Genomic DNA, 14,868 nt, shown 5'->3' with positions numbered 1-14,868 from the left:
TCACCAACCCCCGCCGCCTCCTCTGAGGTTAGCATGGTGCTGGATCTTCTCTGCATCTTCTGTCCTTGTTTTTGGTTTTCATTTTGGATTAGTTGAAAGAGGATCTTACTCCATCACCCAGGCTGGAATGCAGTGGCACGATCATGGCTCACCACAGCCTCGACCTCCCAGGCTCAACCAAGTCCAGCTAATTTTTTTTTATTTTTTAATTTTTTTGTAGAGACTGGGTCCCTACCCCCCCAAAAAAAATCTCTATGTTGTCCAAGCTGGTCTCGAACTCCTGTGCCTAAGCGATCCTCCTGCCTCGGCCTCCCGAAGTGCTGGTAATCCAGGCTGGTCCCCTTTTGCCGGCAGGTCTGCTCATGTGCTCACATCGCTCACTCAAAGGAGACCTCCGTTATTAGGGGGACCTAGACCTACGCTGCCTGGACCCCAGGGAGGGAGGTTGTTTGGGAATCCCCTCCCTTACTTTGCTTTTGATCTGAGAAAGCCGGCTTCCTGGTGACAGGAGGTCACTGTTCCGGGGAAAAAGAAGGGTGGGAAAAAAAAGCCAATCCGCCACTTGGCTGTCAGGTTTCCCGCCAATTTCATGGGTTGCTGTGGACGGGCGGGGCTGTGTTTTGAGCCCAGACCATCCCTTTGCCCGTGGGTGCAGGACCACGTGACCTCGAGCAATGTTCAGGAGTTGTCTGTGTACAAGTACTGCACCTTCTTGAGCAAATTTATTCCCAGGCATATTATTCTTATAGATGCTAATAGAAATGAAGTCGTTTTGTCAATTTTCTTCTCGGATTGTTCATTGCTAACACAATGGATTGTTTGCTGAATGTTTGCTAAGTTCACTTATTAACTCTGTGGTGTGTGTGTGTGTGTGTGTGTGTGTGTGTGTGGTGTCTGTGAGCATGTATGTGTATTTGCCTTTGTGATTATTATTTGGGATCTTCTCTCCATAGGATCACACCATCTGCATATTGAGATCCTTTTGTTTTCTGTTCAAAAATATTTTATCTCATGTTTATATTTGAAAAATAATTTGACCGGGTGTAGAGTTGTAGGAGACAGTTTTTCTTTTTTCTTTTTTTTTTTTTTTTTTGAGACGGAGTCTTGCTTTGTCACCCAGGCTGGAGTGCAGTGGCCGGATCTCAGCTCACTGCAAGCTCCGCCTCCCGGGTTTACACCATTCTCCTGCCTCAGCCTCCCGAGTAGCTGGGACTACAGGCGCCACCACCTCGCCCGGCTAGTTTTTTGTATTTTTTAGTAGAGACGGGGTTTCACCGTGTTAGCCAGGATGGTCTCGATCTCCTGACTTCGTGATCCGCCCGTCTCGGCCTCCCAAAGTGCTGGGATTACAGGCTTGAGCCACCGCGCCCGGCCGGTGACAGTTTTTCTAAGTGCTTTATTGCAAACTTCTTGTTTGTAGAGTTTCCTATGAGAAATCTTATGCCATCCTTCTAGGCAGTGCTCTGTATGTAACATGTTCTTTCACCTTTGATTACTTTCAGGATTTCTTTTTTGTCACTGGTTTTGATGGATTTGATTAAGGTGTTCCTTGGTGAAGTTTTCTTCATGTTTCTTGTTCTTAGAATAGTTGTATTTCTGTAACATTTGAAGTTTATGCTTTCCATGGAGCTTCTGAATCTTCCATCCAATATGTTTTAAATATCTTCGTCTCTCTTCTCCACTACACGCCCTTCAGGGATTCCATTTAGCCCTCTGGAGGGTGTGGAAAGTGTTTATCCTCATGGGCTTTGTGTTTTCAAGTCATTTGCTACTGTGTGTTTCATTTATGTCAGTTTCAACTTCTATCCCTTCCAGTTCGATAATCTTCCCTTCTGCAATGTTTAGTCCAGTGCCTTCCTCCATTTCAGACTGTAAATCATAGTTTTTATCTAGAGAATTTGATATTTAAAAATTCTTTAACCTCTCCATTTAATTAAAATGAAATTATACTAACTGTTCTAATGTCGTTTTCTTCTATTTCCAACATGTGTCTCAATTTCAACTAGATCATTAGATTCTTCATTATGTGTCATGTTTTCCTGCTTCTTTGGCTGCTTGATATTCTTTTACTTTATTTATTTTTGGGGGGATGGAGTTTTGCTCTCGTGCTCAGGCTGGAGTGCAATTGTGTGATCTCAGCTCACTGGAACCTCCGCCTCCCAGGTACACAGGCGATTCTCCTGTCTCAGCCTCCCCAGTAGCTCACATTACAGGCATGCGCCACCATGCCCAGCCAATTTGTTTTGTATGTAGCAGAGACGGGGTTTCACCATGCTAGTCAGGCTGGGCGTGAGCTCCTGGCCTCAGGCGATCCACCCGGCTGCTTGATATTCTAAGATGTGATGCTGGAGCTTCGGTGTCAATGCTCAAAAGTGCCCAGAGACACCACTCGACCTCAGTGTCTGTGCACACCCAAGCTTTTGCAGCAGGAGAGATGGAGAGAGCAGAGATGAGTGTGCTGCAACATGCTGGTAGAGGGTACCCCAATTGTGCTTGGGGCTTTCCTATGCCGCATACAAAAATGGGCCTTCCTTAATTTTTCCCTTAAGAACCACCCGACTTCATGCCCAGTCTCTCTGTCCAAACACCAGGACAGTCCTCTCACCAGTCTCAGCCAGCCAATGGATTGACAAAGGTCCAAATATGACTCAGTGGAGAAGGCGCTCCCTTGTCAACAAATTTTGCAGAAACAACTGGACATGCATATCCCCAAAGGAAAAAAATTCACCTGAACCTCAATACTCACTCAAAAACTAACTCAAAATGGATTATGCAACTAAATATAAACTATAATACTAGAAAAGCATAGCAGAAGTAGGAGGATAGGAGAGAGCAAGTCCACCTAGGATGATGACCGCTGAATTTCTCAATGGACACTTCAAAGCCCTAGGGGTTAACTTAGAGAGTCAAAAATCCCACCCGTAACCCTGGCCCTAAACACCTGGGCTAGGGAACACTTGGCCCTCAGGAGATTGTCTTTAGCTAGGTCTGAGAGCCACACAACTGCAGAGAGAGCAGGAAACACTATGCAAATCGAGGCCAGAACAGCAGGACGGGCCTGTTCATGACAGAACACAGGAAAAACTATCCTCAGAAAGAGCGTGTGGAGAAACAGACCATGCCTGAGACCTGGTGGATTAGAGCACTGGCTACTGGGGAATTGAAAGGAAGGGGCTTCACCGTGCAGAGGACCAGAGGCGCCAATCTTGGAAACGCAGAATTGCTGGGAGATGGGGAGGCCTGGACAGAGGAAGCACCCTCTGGAGACTCGTGGTGAAGAGAACACATGAACGAAGTAACTGGCAGAAATTAGAGGTCCTGGTAGAACAAAATAGAATCCCACAATGAGAACATACACCGTGTATGTCCCCCAGGGAAGACAATATCTCCTAAAAACTCAAGAAAAATCATTTTGGGCGAGCACCTTATATCCAGTCATGCGATCCATGCATCCAGACCGTGAGATAAGATGATTAAACATGCTAAGCTCAGCGAGACCTGATTCCCTCATGAGGACTCTGTTAAGGATGAGTACCACTCAGCAAGTGATGATCGTGACATTCACTTTTGAATAGCTCATGAGCATTAATATATTTAATTGTGGATCTAACCAAAAACCAAGGTGGGGCCAAGAAGACAATCACAGAATGTCACTAGTGTATGTTTACGTTCAATTACTATTATGAGAAGTGGCAGGCCGGGCGCGGTGGCTCACGCCTGTAATCCCAGCACTTTGGGTGGCCGAGGCGGGTGGATCACAAGGTCAGGAGATCGAGACCATCCTGGCTAACACGGTGAAACCCCGTATCTACTAAAAAATACAAAAAAAAAAAAAAAGTGGCAGGTAAGGGAGGTAGAAAAAAGATAATGCATATGTAATTTGCGGTCTTATGGAAATCTTTGACGTTGAAAGTCATAATTTAAAACATATAAACCAAATATTAGAAGTGTGTCTAGTTCAAAGGGGGGAAAACTATCAAAAACATTTTTAGTCCAATATTAAGCCTGAGCTATGCAACCCTTCCTAAATGCCAAAGGCAGACACAGACACACAGACACACACACACACACACAAAGAATAAAATAATTAGAATCAAGAAATGTAGTAAATATATTCTGCTACATATGATAAACATAGCCTACAATGTGGAAGAGATTAGAAAATAAACAGAGAAATGAAAATCTTTTTATTAATTTGTATCAGTACCCACCAAAACCAATCAGCATAATAAAAGATTCTAACACTGAATGTAAAAAACAATCCAACAGTCCAGAGTGATAGGCAAAAGTTTTTAATTGTATAGATTAAAATAACTTTGGACAAAAATTAAAACTCAGGCAGAGAATGTTTTTTTTTTTTTTTCAACAGCAGACACTAGCAAAAAGAGAGGCAGAATAAAAATTGAGACGGAAAATTTCCAGTGTAGAGATATGAATATAATAGACACAGGCAGGGATGATTAATAAATGATAAAATGTTTAGAGGATGATCATTGGAATACATAACATTTATACCTTTACAAACCACTTTCCCAAATACTTCATTATAAGTAAGTTGTCTCTAAAAGCGACAGATCTCCTAGACCCCTCCTTAACCAAGTAACCAGTCCTGATGTCACGATAATGGTGGTGGACAAACTAGACCTTCTATGCCCGCAGATAGATAGGCTGACGTTGGAAACTCACAGTATTGACTCTGCAGTGTTCCTGGCAAAACGTTTAGGCTGAATTGAATCATGAAGACATTTTCAGACAACTTCAGAATGTAGATCATTGAGCCAGACAGCTGACCTGTCCTCTACAAACGAGTTCACGTCACCACAATCAATGACAACAACAAAAAGATGAGGAAATATTTGGGGTTCAAAATAAAGAAACGTAGCTACAGTATCTTTTTACTGTTTTCGAACCCAAAATATCTCTTCTTCTTTTTGTTGTGTGATTGGTGGTGACATGGACTGTGTGAAGGAGACAGGCCAGTTGTCCTGCTCAGTGTTCTACATTCTGCAGTTGTCTGGTGATTACCTCCTATGAAACTCAGGCTAAGCGTTTTCTGCAAGAACATGGCATTGTTCATATTCTGCACCGGCAGAGTCCCGGGTGACATGCTGTCTCCTGCCAGCGGCTCCTGGCTCCTGTTCTTTACAGGACGGAATTGAGAGGAGCAGGGCTAAGGGCTCTCCACGCTGTTTGTCCATCTAGCTGTGGTCTTCCTACGTATTGATAGCAATTGGAGGCTGAAGGACTGTGGCTTCTCTAACCAAAGGAGCCTAGTGGGTTAACAATTGTCAAGAGCAGTCAGTGGTTCTGAAATACAATCCTCAGCCAAGGATCCCTCCTGTGTTACAGATGGATCAGCTAAAACAAACCAACACTGAAGATACAAAGAATGGGGGGAGGTTCATTGGAACCAGGGTAACACCTTTGGATGAGTTAAACACAAAGATGACACTGACCTTGAGCAGGCATAAAAGCTCAGAAACATGCCCGTAAAATGAAATCCCTGAGGAACTTTGTAGCTACCCAGAGATACCTGGTTCAAATTAGAAGATCTGACAGATCACTCCCGGTATGTGCTGCAGAGTTCTGTGAACGTGTCACACCTAACTTGGGTCCAGTGTCTTCAGACTGAGTACAGGTTGCCACTGCATGGTCTGAGAATGGAATAGAGTTCTGCCCACTTTCCTATCCTATGTCTGGGATTCCAAACGGAACTACAGTTTCATTCAAACCTACAGGTGCCTGCAAGTCCTGCCTGCGGCAATGACATCTCTCAGCTTAGTAAGGGCTGCTTAGTGTGGGAATATGACTCCCATCTGGAAGCCCAGGCGGAACCTTATCACCGTCGAAGTAAAAAACCCATTGTCCACGTCAAGGGCCAAGCTGACGTGCTGTTCCTCAAGTGAGTAAAAGGCACTTGTATAGTGTTGGAATGAGTCAGGTAGATCAAAGTAACTTGAAGGAGTCGAATAACATCCACTCAGTGAGTCCTGCAAGACTTCAGGCTCTCCTGCTTCCATCAGCACCCCGTTGAGTCTGGAAAAGGAGACAAAACTAAACAAGCAGCCAGGGGAAATCAGACACCACAGAGCCCCAACTAGATTTCAGGGGTAACATCGGGAAGTGGTTAAAAAAGGAAAAGGAAAGATCTTTTTAACGAGGTAAACCATTGTTGCCTTTATGTTGGGATAGAACAGGGCCAGGTAGAAAACAATGAAAGAGAAAGACAGAGAGAGAGAGCGGGAACTGAGTGAATTGGCCAGGTGACACACTGATAAGGGAGTAAAAGGACACTCTGAGTTAGTGCCCTTATGACACACAGCAAACAGTGATTATGAAGAGTGAGCTCAATAGTTTTCCATAAAATGTGATTAAAATTCGATGCAGTCGCCATGAGAGTACAGCTTTTGAGGTATGGTCAACCTATGGTACGTTAGTAAATGATAAGGGGAGGAAGACATGGAAACCTAAACATCTACTGCAATGAAAACCAACAGCAATGTCAGTAGGAGTAATTCAGCTTTCGTTAAAAACATGAAACCAAACGCACTGCTTTCCCGTGGATCTGTCGTCTCCAGGTATTAAGAAAGAATTAAGCGTCCACAATTGCTGAAAGTTACCTGGGGCATGGTGGGTTTTGATCTTCTTCCCCTTCTTGGTACTTTTCAATTTCTGCAATAAATTCAGACACATGAAGCTGATTCCCCTACACACAAAACAATCCACTGTCTAATCCTTACACAGGGACCTCAGGCTCCTCAGCATAAGAATAGGACACTGTGGGAGATATATTTCAGGAGGCCTGAAGGCTGGTCATGATAGAGGTTCCTTGGTTTTTGTCCCAGAAACTAAGGGTAAAATGTCCCTTTTCTGGTAGATCGTTATCCCAATATCATTTGTCCCAAGTTTGTGCAAATGGTTATGCCGTATTTTTCCAATCAATTTAAAGCAAATGCCCTCAAATGATTTCTAGGAGAAAAACTGCAATATTCAGCCCTGTCTCATGAAATACTCAGACTGTTCATGGTTGTGAGGATTTTAGACACTGAAATTAGAGTGAGAAAGGAAATCTACAAACCCTTGAGTCAAAATCGTAGTTCTCTGAATTTGTCACATCTGCCCAGGTCCAATGTCTTGAGAGTAGAATCAGCGCCACAGGCATGGCCTGAGACTAGGGAGAGAGCCATGCTCACTGACCCATCTCATGTCTGGGCTTCCAGGTGGAACTAGAGTTTCATTGAACCTACATGTGCCTATAAGTGCTCACTGCAGCAGTGACATCTCTCAGCTCAGTAACGGCCACTTGGAGCGAGAATATGATCTCTATACGGAAGACTCAGTGGATCCATATAAGCTTCAGAGAAAGGTACTCACCATCCACGCCAAGAGAAAAGCCAACGTGTTGTTCCTCCAATGAGTGAAAGGAACCTCCCTGGGGATGGCATGAATCGGGAAGCTCAAGATAACTGTAAGGAGTCGAACAACATCTATCCAGTGAGTCCTGCAAGACTTCAGGCTCTACTACCTCTAGCAGCTCTCTGCTGAGTCTGGAAAAGTAGAAAAAGTAAAGAATAAGTCAGGAGAAATCAGACACAACAGAGCCCCAACTAGATTTCATGGGTAGCATAAGGAAGTGGTCAAGAAAGAAAAATGATAGATCATTGAATGAGGTAACAAATTATTGCCTTCATGTTGGGACAGAACAGGGCCAAATGGAAAAGAATGAAAGAGAAAGACAGACAGAGAACAGAGGCAGAGAGAGAGAGACAGAGAGAGCGCACGCTTGGTGAATTGTCCAGGTGACACACTGATAAGGGAGTAACAGGACACTCTGTCAGTGCCCTCAGGACACACAGCATACAGTGATCATGAAAAGGCTGTGATCAATAATTTTCCATCAATTGTGCTCAAGTTTCCATGCAGTCACCATGACAATACAGCTTTTGAAGTGTGGTCCACCTACAGTAGGTTAGTAAATGATAAGGGGAGGAAGAAACTGGAAACCTAAACATCTACGGCAATAAAAACCAACAGCAATGTTAGTAGGAATGATTCAGGCTTGGTTGAAAAGATGTAATCGATAACGTCAGCCCGCTCTGTTCTCCCTGAACCAGGAGTCTCCAGGTGTCAACACAGAATGAGCTGTTGACAATTGCTCAGAGTTACCTGGGGCATGGTAGGCCTTGGTCTTCTTCCTCTTCTTGGTCCTTTGTAATTCCTGCAATAAAATCAGACAGGGACAGGCAAAATAAGCCAATTCACCTACATCCATAACAGTCCACTCTCTAATCCCCACACAGGGACCACAGGCTCCTCAGCATGAGAACAGGATAATGTGAGAGATACACTGCAGGAGGCCTCAAAGCTGGTCATGATAGAGATTCTTGCATTTACATCTCAGAACCAAGGGTCAAATGTCCCTATTCTGGTAGACAGTTATCCCAAAATCATTTATCCCAAGTTTGTGCAAACAATTATACCTTATTGTTCCCATCAATTCAAAGAAAATGCCCCAGATGATTTCTAGGAGGAAAACTGCTGTATTCAGCCCTGTCTCATCAAATTCCCAACTCGTTCATGGTCGCAAGACACTGAAATTAGAATCAAGGAGGAAATCTACAAACCCTTGAGTCCGAATCATAGTTCTGTGAACTTTTTACATCTGCCTGGGTCCAATGTGCTGAGAGTGGGTTCAGGTTGCCACAGACATGACTGGAGACTAGGAATAGAGCCACGCTCACTGACCCATTTCATATCTGGGCTTCCAACTGAAACTACAGGTGCATTACAACCTATATGCATCCATAGGTCCTGCCGGCAGCAATGACATCTCTTGGGTCAGGAAGGGCCACTTGGAACAGGAATATCACCTGTATCTGGAAGACCAGGTGGAGCCTTATCACCTTCATAGTAAGGTACTCACTGTCCATGTCAAGAGCCAAGCCAAAGTGCTGTTCTTCCAACGAGGAAAACGCATTTCTGTAGGGCTGGCATAAGTCAGGCTGTTCAAGATACCCGCAAGGAGTTGAATAAAATCTATCCAGTGAGTCCTGCGAGGCATTCAGGCTCTTTCTCATGCAGCAGTTCCCTGTTGAGCCTGGAAAAGTAGGAAAAGTAAAGAATAAGCCAGGGGGAATCAGAAACCACACAGCCTCAGCTAGATTTCATAGGTAACATAAGGAAGTGTTTGAAAAGAAAAAGGACAGCTCTATTAACGAGGTAACAGATTACTGCGTTTATATTGGCACAATCAGGGCCAGGTAAAAAAGGATGAAAGAGAAACACACACACACACACACACACACACACACTCACAGAGAGAGAGAGACAGAGACAGAGACAGAGACAGGGACAGAGAGAGCAAGAGCTCAGTGAATCGGCCAGGTGACACACTGATGAGGCAGTCAAAGAACACTCTGTATTTGTGCCCTTAGGACGAACAGCCAACAGTGATCATGAAAACAGTGGGCTCAATAATTTTGCACAAAATGTGCTCAAGTTTCCCTGCAGTCACCATCAGAATACAGCTTTTGAGGTATGGTCAACCTTCAGTAGGTTAGTAAATGACAAGGGTAGGAAGAAATGGAAACCTAAATATTTACTGTAATGAAAACCAAAAGCAATATTAGTAGGTGTAATTCAGACTTGTCTGATAAGGCAAAATCACTATTTTCAGCATATACTGTTTTCCCTGCACTTAGCGTCTCTAGGTGTCAACAGCAAATTAACTGTCCACAATTTCTCAGACTCACCTGGGACCTGTGGCCTCTTGGTCCTCCTTTTTCAATTCATCACACCAGTGTCCTGCAAATAAATTCAGATGGGGCCTCTTACATGAAGCAGTTCTTCCTTGCACACAGAAACATTCCTCTGTCCAATCCTAACACAGGGACATCAGTCTTCTCAGTGTGGGAACAGAAGACTTTGAGAGAAACATAACCACAGGCCTGAGGTCAAGTCTTGAGAGAACTGACTTGGTTCCTTTCAGGAGCCTTGGGCAAAATTCCCCTGTATGGAATGTTATCTTCCCAGTGTGGTCTATCCTAGGTTTGTGTACACAAATGAGCAATGACTTTCCCAATAGATTTTAGGCAAATAGTTCTAACACCTCGTAGGAGAGATACTGCAATATTCAGGTTTCTCACATCAAATACCCAGGATTTGATAGTTTATGAGATTGTGGACACTGAGATTTCATGCAGGGGTGTAATATACCAGCTCTTGAGTTACAATGAGACCTGGTTCTACACAGAAGCATCGGCTATTACGGCTTTTGTGGGTGAAAAGTCAGTCATTTATCTAGAAAACATACCAGCAAGATCGATGGACAGATGAGCTAAAACAAGCTAACCGAGAAGACACAGAAAATGGGGATAAATTCAGTGAAGATATTAAAGGTCACTGAACCACTCCATGCCTGTGCTTCAGACTCGACTCCAGAGTGATTGAAATCTACATTGATATATAGGTTAAACCCACAGTAATGGCAACTTTCAGCCCAACCAGGGGCGGAAAGCCCCAAGATTACGGGGTCTACTTGGGACATGAACTGGAGCTTTATCACCTTCACAATGGATACTCACTGCCCACGTCAAGAGCCAAGTCGCCTTGTTGTTCCTCTAATGAGTGAAAGGTGCTCCTGTAAGACTGGTATGAGGCAGACATGTCAGGAGGAATTGAGAGAGTCAAATAACCTTCATCCCAGGATTCCTGGGGAGCTTCCTCCTCTTCAGACTCCTGCAGATTCCTGATGAGACAGGCAGGACAGGGATGACAGAAGATTTCACCAACAGAGATTAGACAACAAACCTCCCAGCTGATCTGATGGGAGGCAGAATGCAGTGGTCACAGAAACCAAAGCCATTTTTCCTTCAACAGAAATAAAAGTATCCTTCTAAATGCAGGGCAGAGGGTGACTGCCCTGGGGAATGACCAAAAATGGGCAGCATGTGCTCAGTACACTTGCCACAGATGAGCCAATGCAGGGCACCCAGACTCTCCCTGTAAACTACCGTCATGACTTGCAGCACAGAGACTAACACAGGATTTCAACTACTTTGCATAAATTGTGTTGAATTTTCCATGCAGCATTCAAGTGAACAGAGCTCTTACGGCAGTGCAGACACAGATCTTGTGTGCTAAGGGCCCCATTTTCCCAATATTTTGATATAATATGTTTATTTTTTCAGTTTCTTTTCTGGCACAAATACTGGAAAACATACTAACAAAACATAAGCAGAAAGCATATATACATTCCCTCCCTGGATTTAAACGCATGGGAGAGAACAGGTGACACCAAGAAATCCCTGTTTGACGGTCTGGAGCGGACCTCCAGCAAACTCTACCAGACCTGCAGCTGAGGGACCTCACTGTTAACAAGAAAACTAACAAACAGAAAGGAATAGCATCCACTTCAACACAAAGGACATCCACACCAAAACCCCATCTGTAGGTCACCAGCATCAACCAAAGGGAGATAAAACCACAACGATGTGGAGAAACTGGAGCGGTAAAGCTGAAAATTTTAAAAACCACAGCGCCCCTTCTCCTCCAAAGGGTCAGAGATCCTCGCCAGCAATGGAACAAAAAAGGACAGAGAATGACTTTGAAGAGTTGACTGAAGTAGGCTTCAGAAAGTTGGTAATAACAAACTTCTCAGAGTTAAAGGAGGATTTGCGAAAACATTGCAAGAAGCTAAAAACCTTGAAAAAACATTAGACGAATGGCTAACTAGAATAAACAGTGTAGAGAAGACCTGAAATGACCTGATGGAGCTGAAAATCATGGCATGAGAACTGCATGACACATCCACAAGCTTCAGCAGATGATTCCATCAAGTGGAAGAAAGGGTATCAGTGATTGAAGATCAAATCGACGAAATGAAGTGAGAAGAAAGGTTTAGAGAAAAAAGAGTAAAAAGAAACAAACAAAGCTGCCAAGAAATACGGGACTATGTGAAAAGAACAAATCTACATTTGATTGGTGTACCTGAAAGTGATGGGGAGAATGGAACCAAGCTGGAAAACACTCTTCAGGATATTATCCAGGGGAATTTCCCCAACCTAGCAAGGCAGGCCAACATTCAAATTCAGGAAATACAGAGAACACCATAAAGATACTCCTCGAGAAGAGCAACCCCCGAGACACATAATTGTCAGATTTACCAAGGTGGAAATGAAGGAAAAAATGGAAGGGCAGCCAGAGAGAAAGGTCGGGTTACCCACAAAGGGTAGCCCATCAGATTAACAGCACGTCTGTCTGCAAAATCTCTACAAGCCAGAAGAGAGTGGGGGCCAATACTTAACATTCTTAAAGAAAAAAATTTTCAACCCAGAATCTCATATCCAATCAACCTAAGCTTCATAAGTGAAAGACAAATCAAATCCTTTACAGACAATCAAATGCTGAGAGATTTTGTCACCACCAGGCCTGCCTTACAAGAGCTCCTGAAGGAAGCACTAAACATGGAAAGGAATAACCAGTACCAGCCACTGCAAAAACATGTCAAATTGTAAAGACCATTGATGCTAGGAAGAAACTCTATCAACTAACAGGCAAAATAACCAGCTAACATCTTAATGACAGGATCAAATTCACACATGACAACATTAACCTTCAATGTAAATGGGCTAAATGCCCCAATTAAAAGACACAGACTGGAAAATTGGATAAAGACTCAAGACCCATCAGTGTGCTGTATTCAGGAGACCCATCTCATGTGCAGAGACACGCATAGGCTCAAAATAAAGGGATGGAGGAACACCTACCAAGTAAATGGAAAGCAAAAACAGCAGGGGTTGCAATCCTAGTCTTTGACAAAACAGACTTTAAACCATCAAAGATCAAAAGAGACAAAGAAGGCCATTATATAATGGTAAAGGGATCGATTCCACAAGAAGAGCTAACTATCCTAAAGATACATGCACCCAATACAGGAGCACCTAGATTCATAGAGCAAGTCCTTAGAGACCTAAAAAGACACTTAGACTCCCAGACAACAATAATGGGAGACTTTAACACCCCACTGTCCATATTACACAGATCAATGAGACAGAACGTTAACAAGGATATCCAGAACTCAGACTCAGCTCTGCACCAAGCAGACCTAATAGACATCTACAGAACTCTCCATCCCAATCAACAGAATATACATTCTTCTCAGCATCGCATCACACTTATTCCAAAATTGACCACATAGTTGGAAGTCAAGCACTCCTCAGCAAATGTAAAAGAACAGAAATCACAACAAACTGTCTCTCAGAACACAGTGCAATCCAATTAGAGCTCAGGATTAAGAAACCCACTCAAAACTGAACAACTGCATGGAAACTGAACAACCTGCTCCTGAATGACTACCGGGTAAATAATGAAATGAAGGCAGAAATAAAGATGTTCTTTGAAACCATTGAGAACAACGACACAACATACCAGAATCTCTGGGACACATTGAAAGCAGTATGGAGAGGGAAATTTCTAGCACTAAATGCCCACAAGAGAAAGGAAAGATCTAAAATCAACACCCTAAAAGTCACAATTAAAACAACTAGAGAAGCAAGAGCAAACAAATTCAAAAGCTAGCAGAAGGCAAGAAATAACTAAGATCAGAGCAGAACTGAAGGAGACAGAGACACAAAAAAACCTTCAAAAAAATCAATGGGCCAGGCGCGGTGGCTCAAGCCTGTAATCCCAGCACTTTGGGAGGCCGAGACGGGCGAATCACGAGGTTAGGAGATCGAGACCATCCTGGCTGACACATGAAACCTGGTCTCTATTAAAAAGCACAAAAAACTAGCTGAGAGAGGTGGTGGGCGCCTGTAGTCCCAGATACTCGGGAGGCTGAGGCAGGAGAATGGTGTAAACCCGGGAGGTGGAGCTTGCAGGGAGCTGAGATCAGGCCGCTGCACTCCAGCCTGGGTGACAGAGCGAGACTCTATCTCAAAAAATAAATAAATAAATAAATAAATAAATGAATCCAGGAGCTGGTTTTTTGAAAAGATGAACAAGATATCCCTCTTTGGCTAGTTCACCTGGCTCAACTGATTGCAAGTACCTATCTTGAGAGGACTATGAAATTAAAACCAATACAAGTGCCACAAATAATGCACTACATTGTTAACAAGGACAATTTGTAGCTGAGTGAATGAAAGAAATCGTTCTATTCATCGCTTCCTCGTTTTCCCTAAATCTACAATCTCCAGGTGTCACTACTGAATTAACAGCTCACAATTCCACAGCATTACCTGGGAGACACTGGCCCTTTTTCTTCCTCTTCTTCATGATCACTTTCATTTTCTGTAAATAAATTCAGAGAAGCAGGTCACATTAAGCAATTCACACTTCACATATGACCAAATCACTGCCCAGTCATAGAACAAGGACCTAACTATTCTCAGGGCAAGAACATGGATTCTGACATGAATATTCTAGGGTGGTCTAGATTAAGTCTGGTGAGAAGTCGATGACCCTGCTTTCCAGACCCACAGGCCAAAACTTCCCTCTGTGAGTAGACCATAATGCCATAGTCCCTGCCTGAGTCTATGCAAAGAAAATGAAATTTTCCCTCAAAATCTCCAAAAATTAGTCAAACAATTTTCTAGAAGTGTTGCTGCAATACTGACTTATATCACCAGGTACCATGGACATTAAATGTTCAGAGGCATCTGTACATGAAACTCAACTGACCCGTCTCTACTAAAAAATACAAAAAAACGAGCAGGGCGAGGTGGCGGGCGCCTGTAGTCCCAGCTACTCCGGAGGCTGAGGCCAGAGAATGGCGTCAACCCGGGGGGCGGAGCTTGCAGTGAGCTGAGATCTGGCCACTGCACTCCAGCCTGGGCGACAGAGCGAAACTCCGTCCCCCCAAAAAAA

The 14,868-nt window shown here is 43.7% G+C and overlaps 1 protein-coding gene across 1 annotated transcript in view; it reads right to left on the bottom strand.

The window, feature by feature from the left end:
- Positions 1-4,172: 4,172 nt before the first annotated feature.
- Positions 4,173-14,868, bottom strand: part of LOC115892402 (neuroblastoma breakpoint family member 3-like) — a 27,693-nt gene continuing 16,997 nt past the window's right edge. The window contains 9 exon segments of the mRNA XM_030913818.1: positions 4,173-6,036; positions 6,621-6,672; positions 7,375-7,547; positions 8,167-8,218; positions 8,924-9,053; positions 9,055-9,097; positions 9,753-9,804; positions 10,584-10,747; positions 14,241-14,292. Coding sequence (XP_030769678.1) covers positions 5,793-6,036; positions 6,621-6,672; positions 7,375-7,547; positions 8,167-8,218; positions 8,924-9,053; positions 9,055-9,097; positions 9,753-9,804; positions 10,584-10,747; positions 14,241-14,292 — 962 coding nt within the window. The 3' untranslated portion in view covers positions 4,173-5,792.

Source organism: Rhinopithecus roxellana, chromosome 12 (assembly GCF_007565055.1).
Source record: "Rhinopithecus roxellana isolate Shanxi Qingling chromosome 12, ASM756505v1, whole genome shotgun sequence".
Lineage (NCBI taxonomy): Eukaryota > Metazoa > Chordata > Mammalia > Primates > Cercopithecidae > Rhinopithecus > Rhinopithecus roxellana.
The sequence above is the reverse complement of the archived record's forward strand: the minus strand, read 5'-3'. Positions and strand labels throughout refer to the sequence as shown.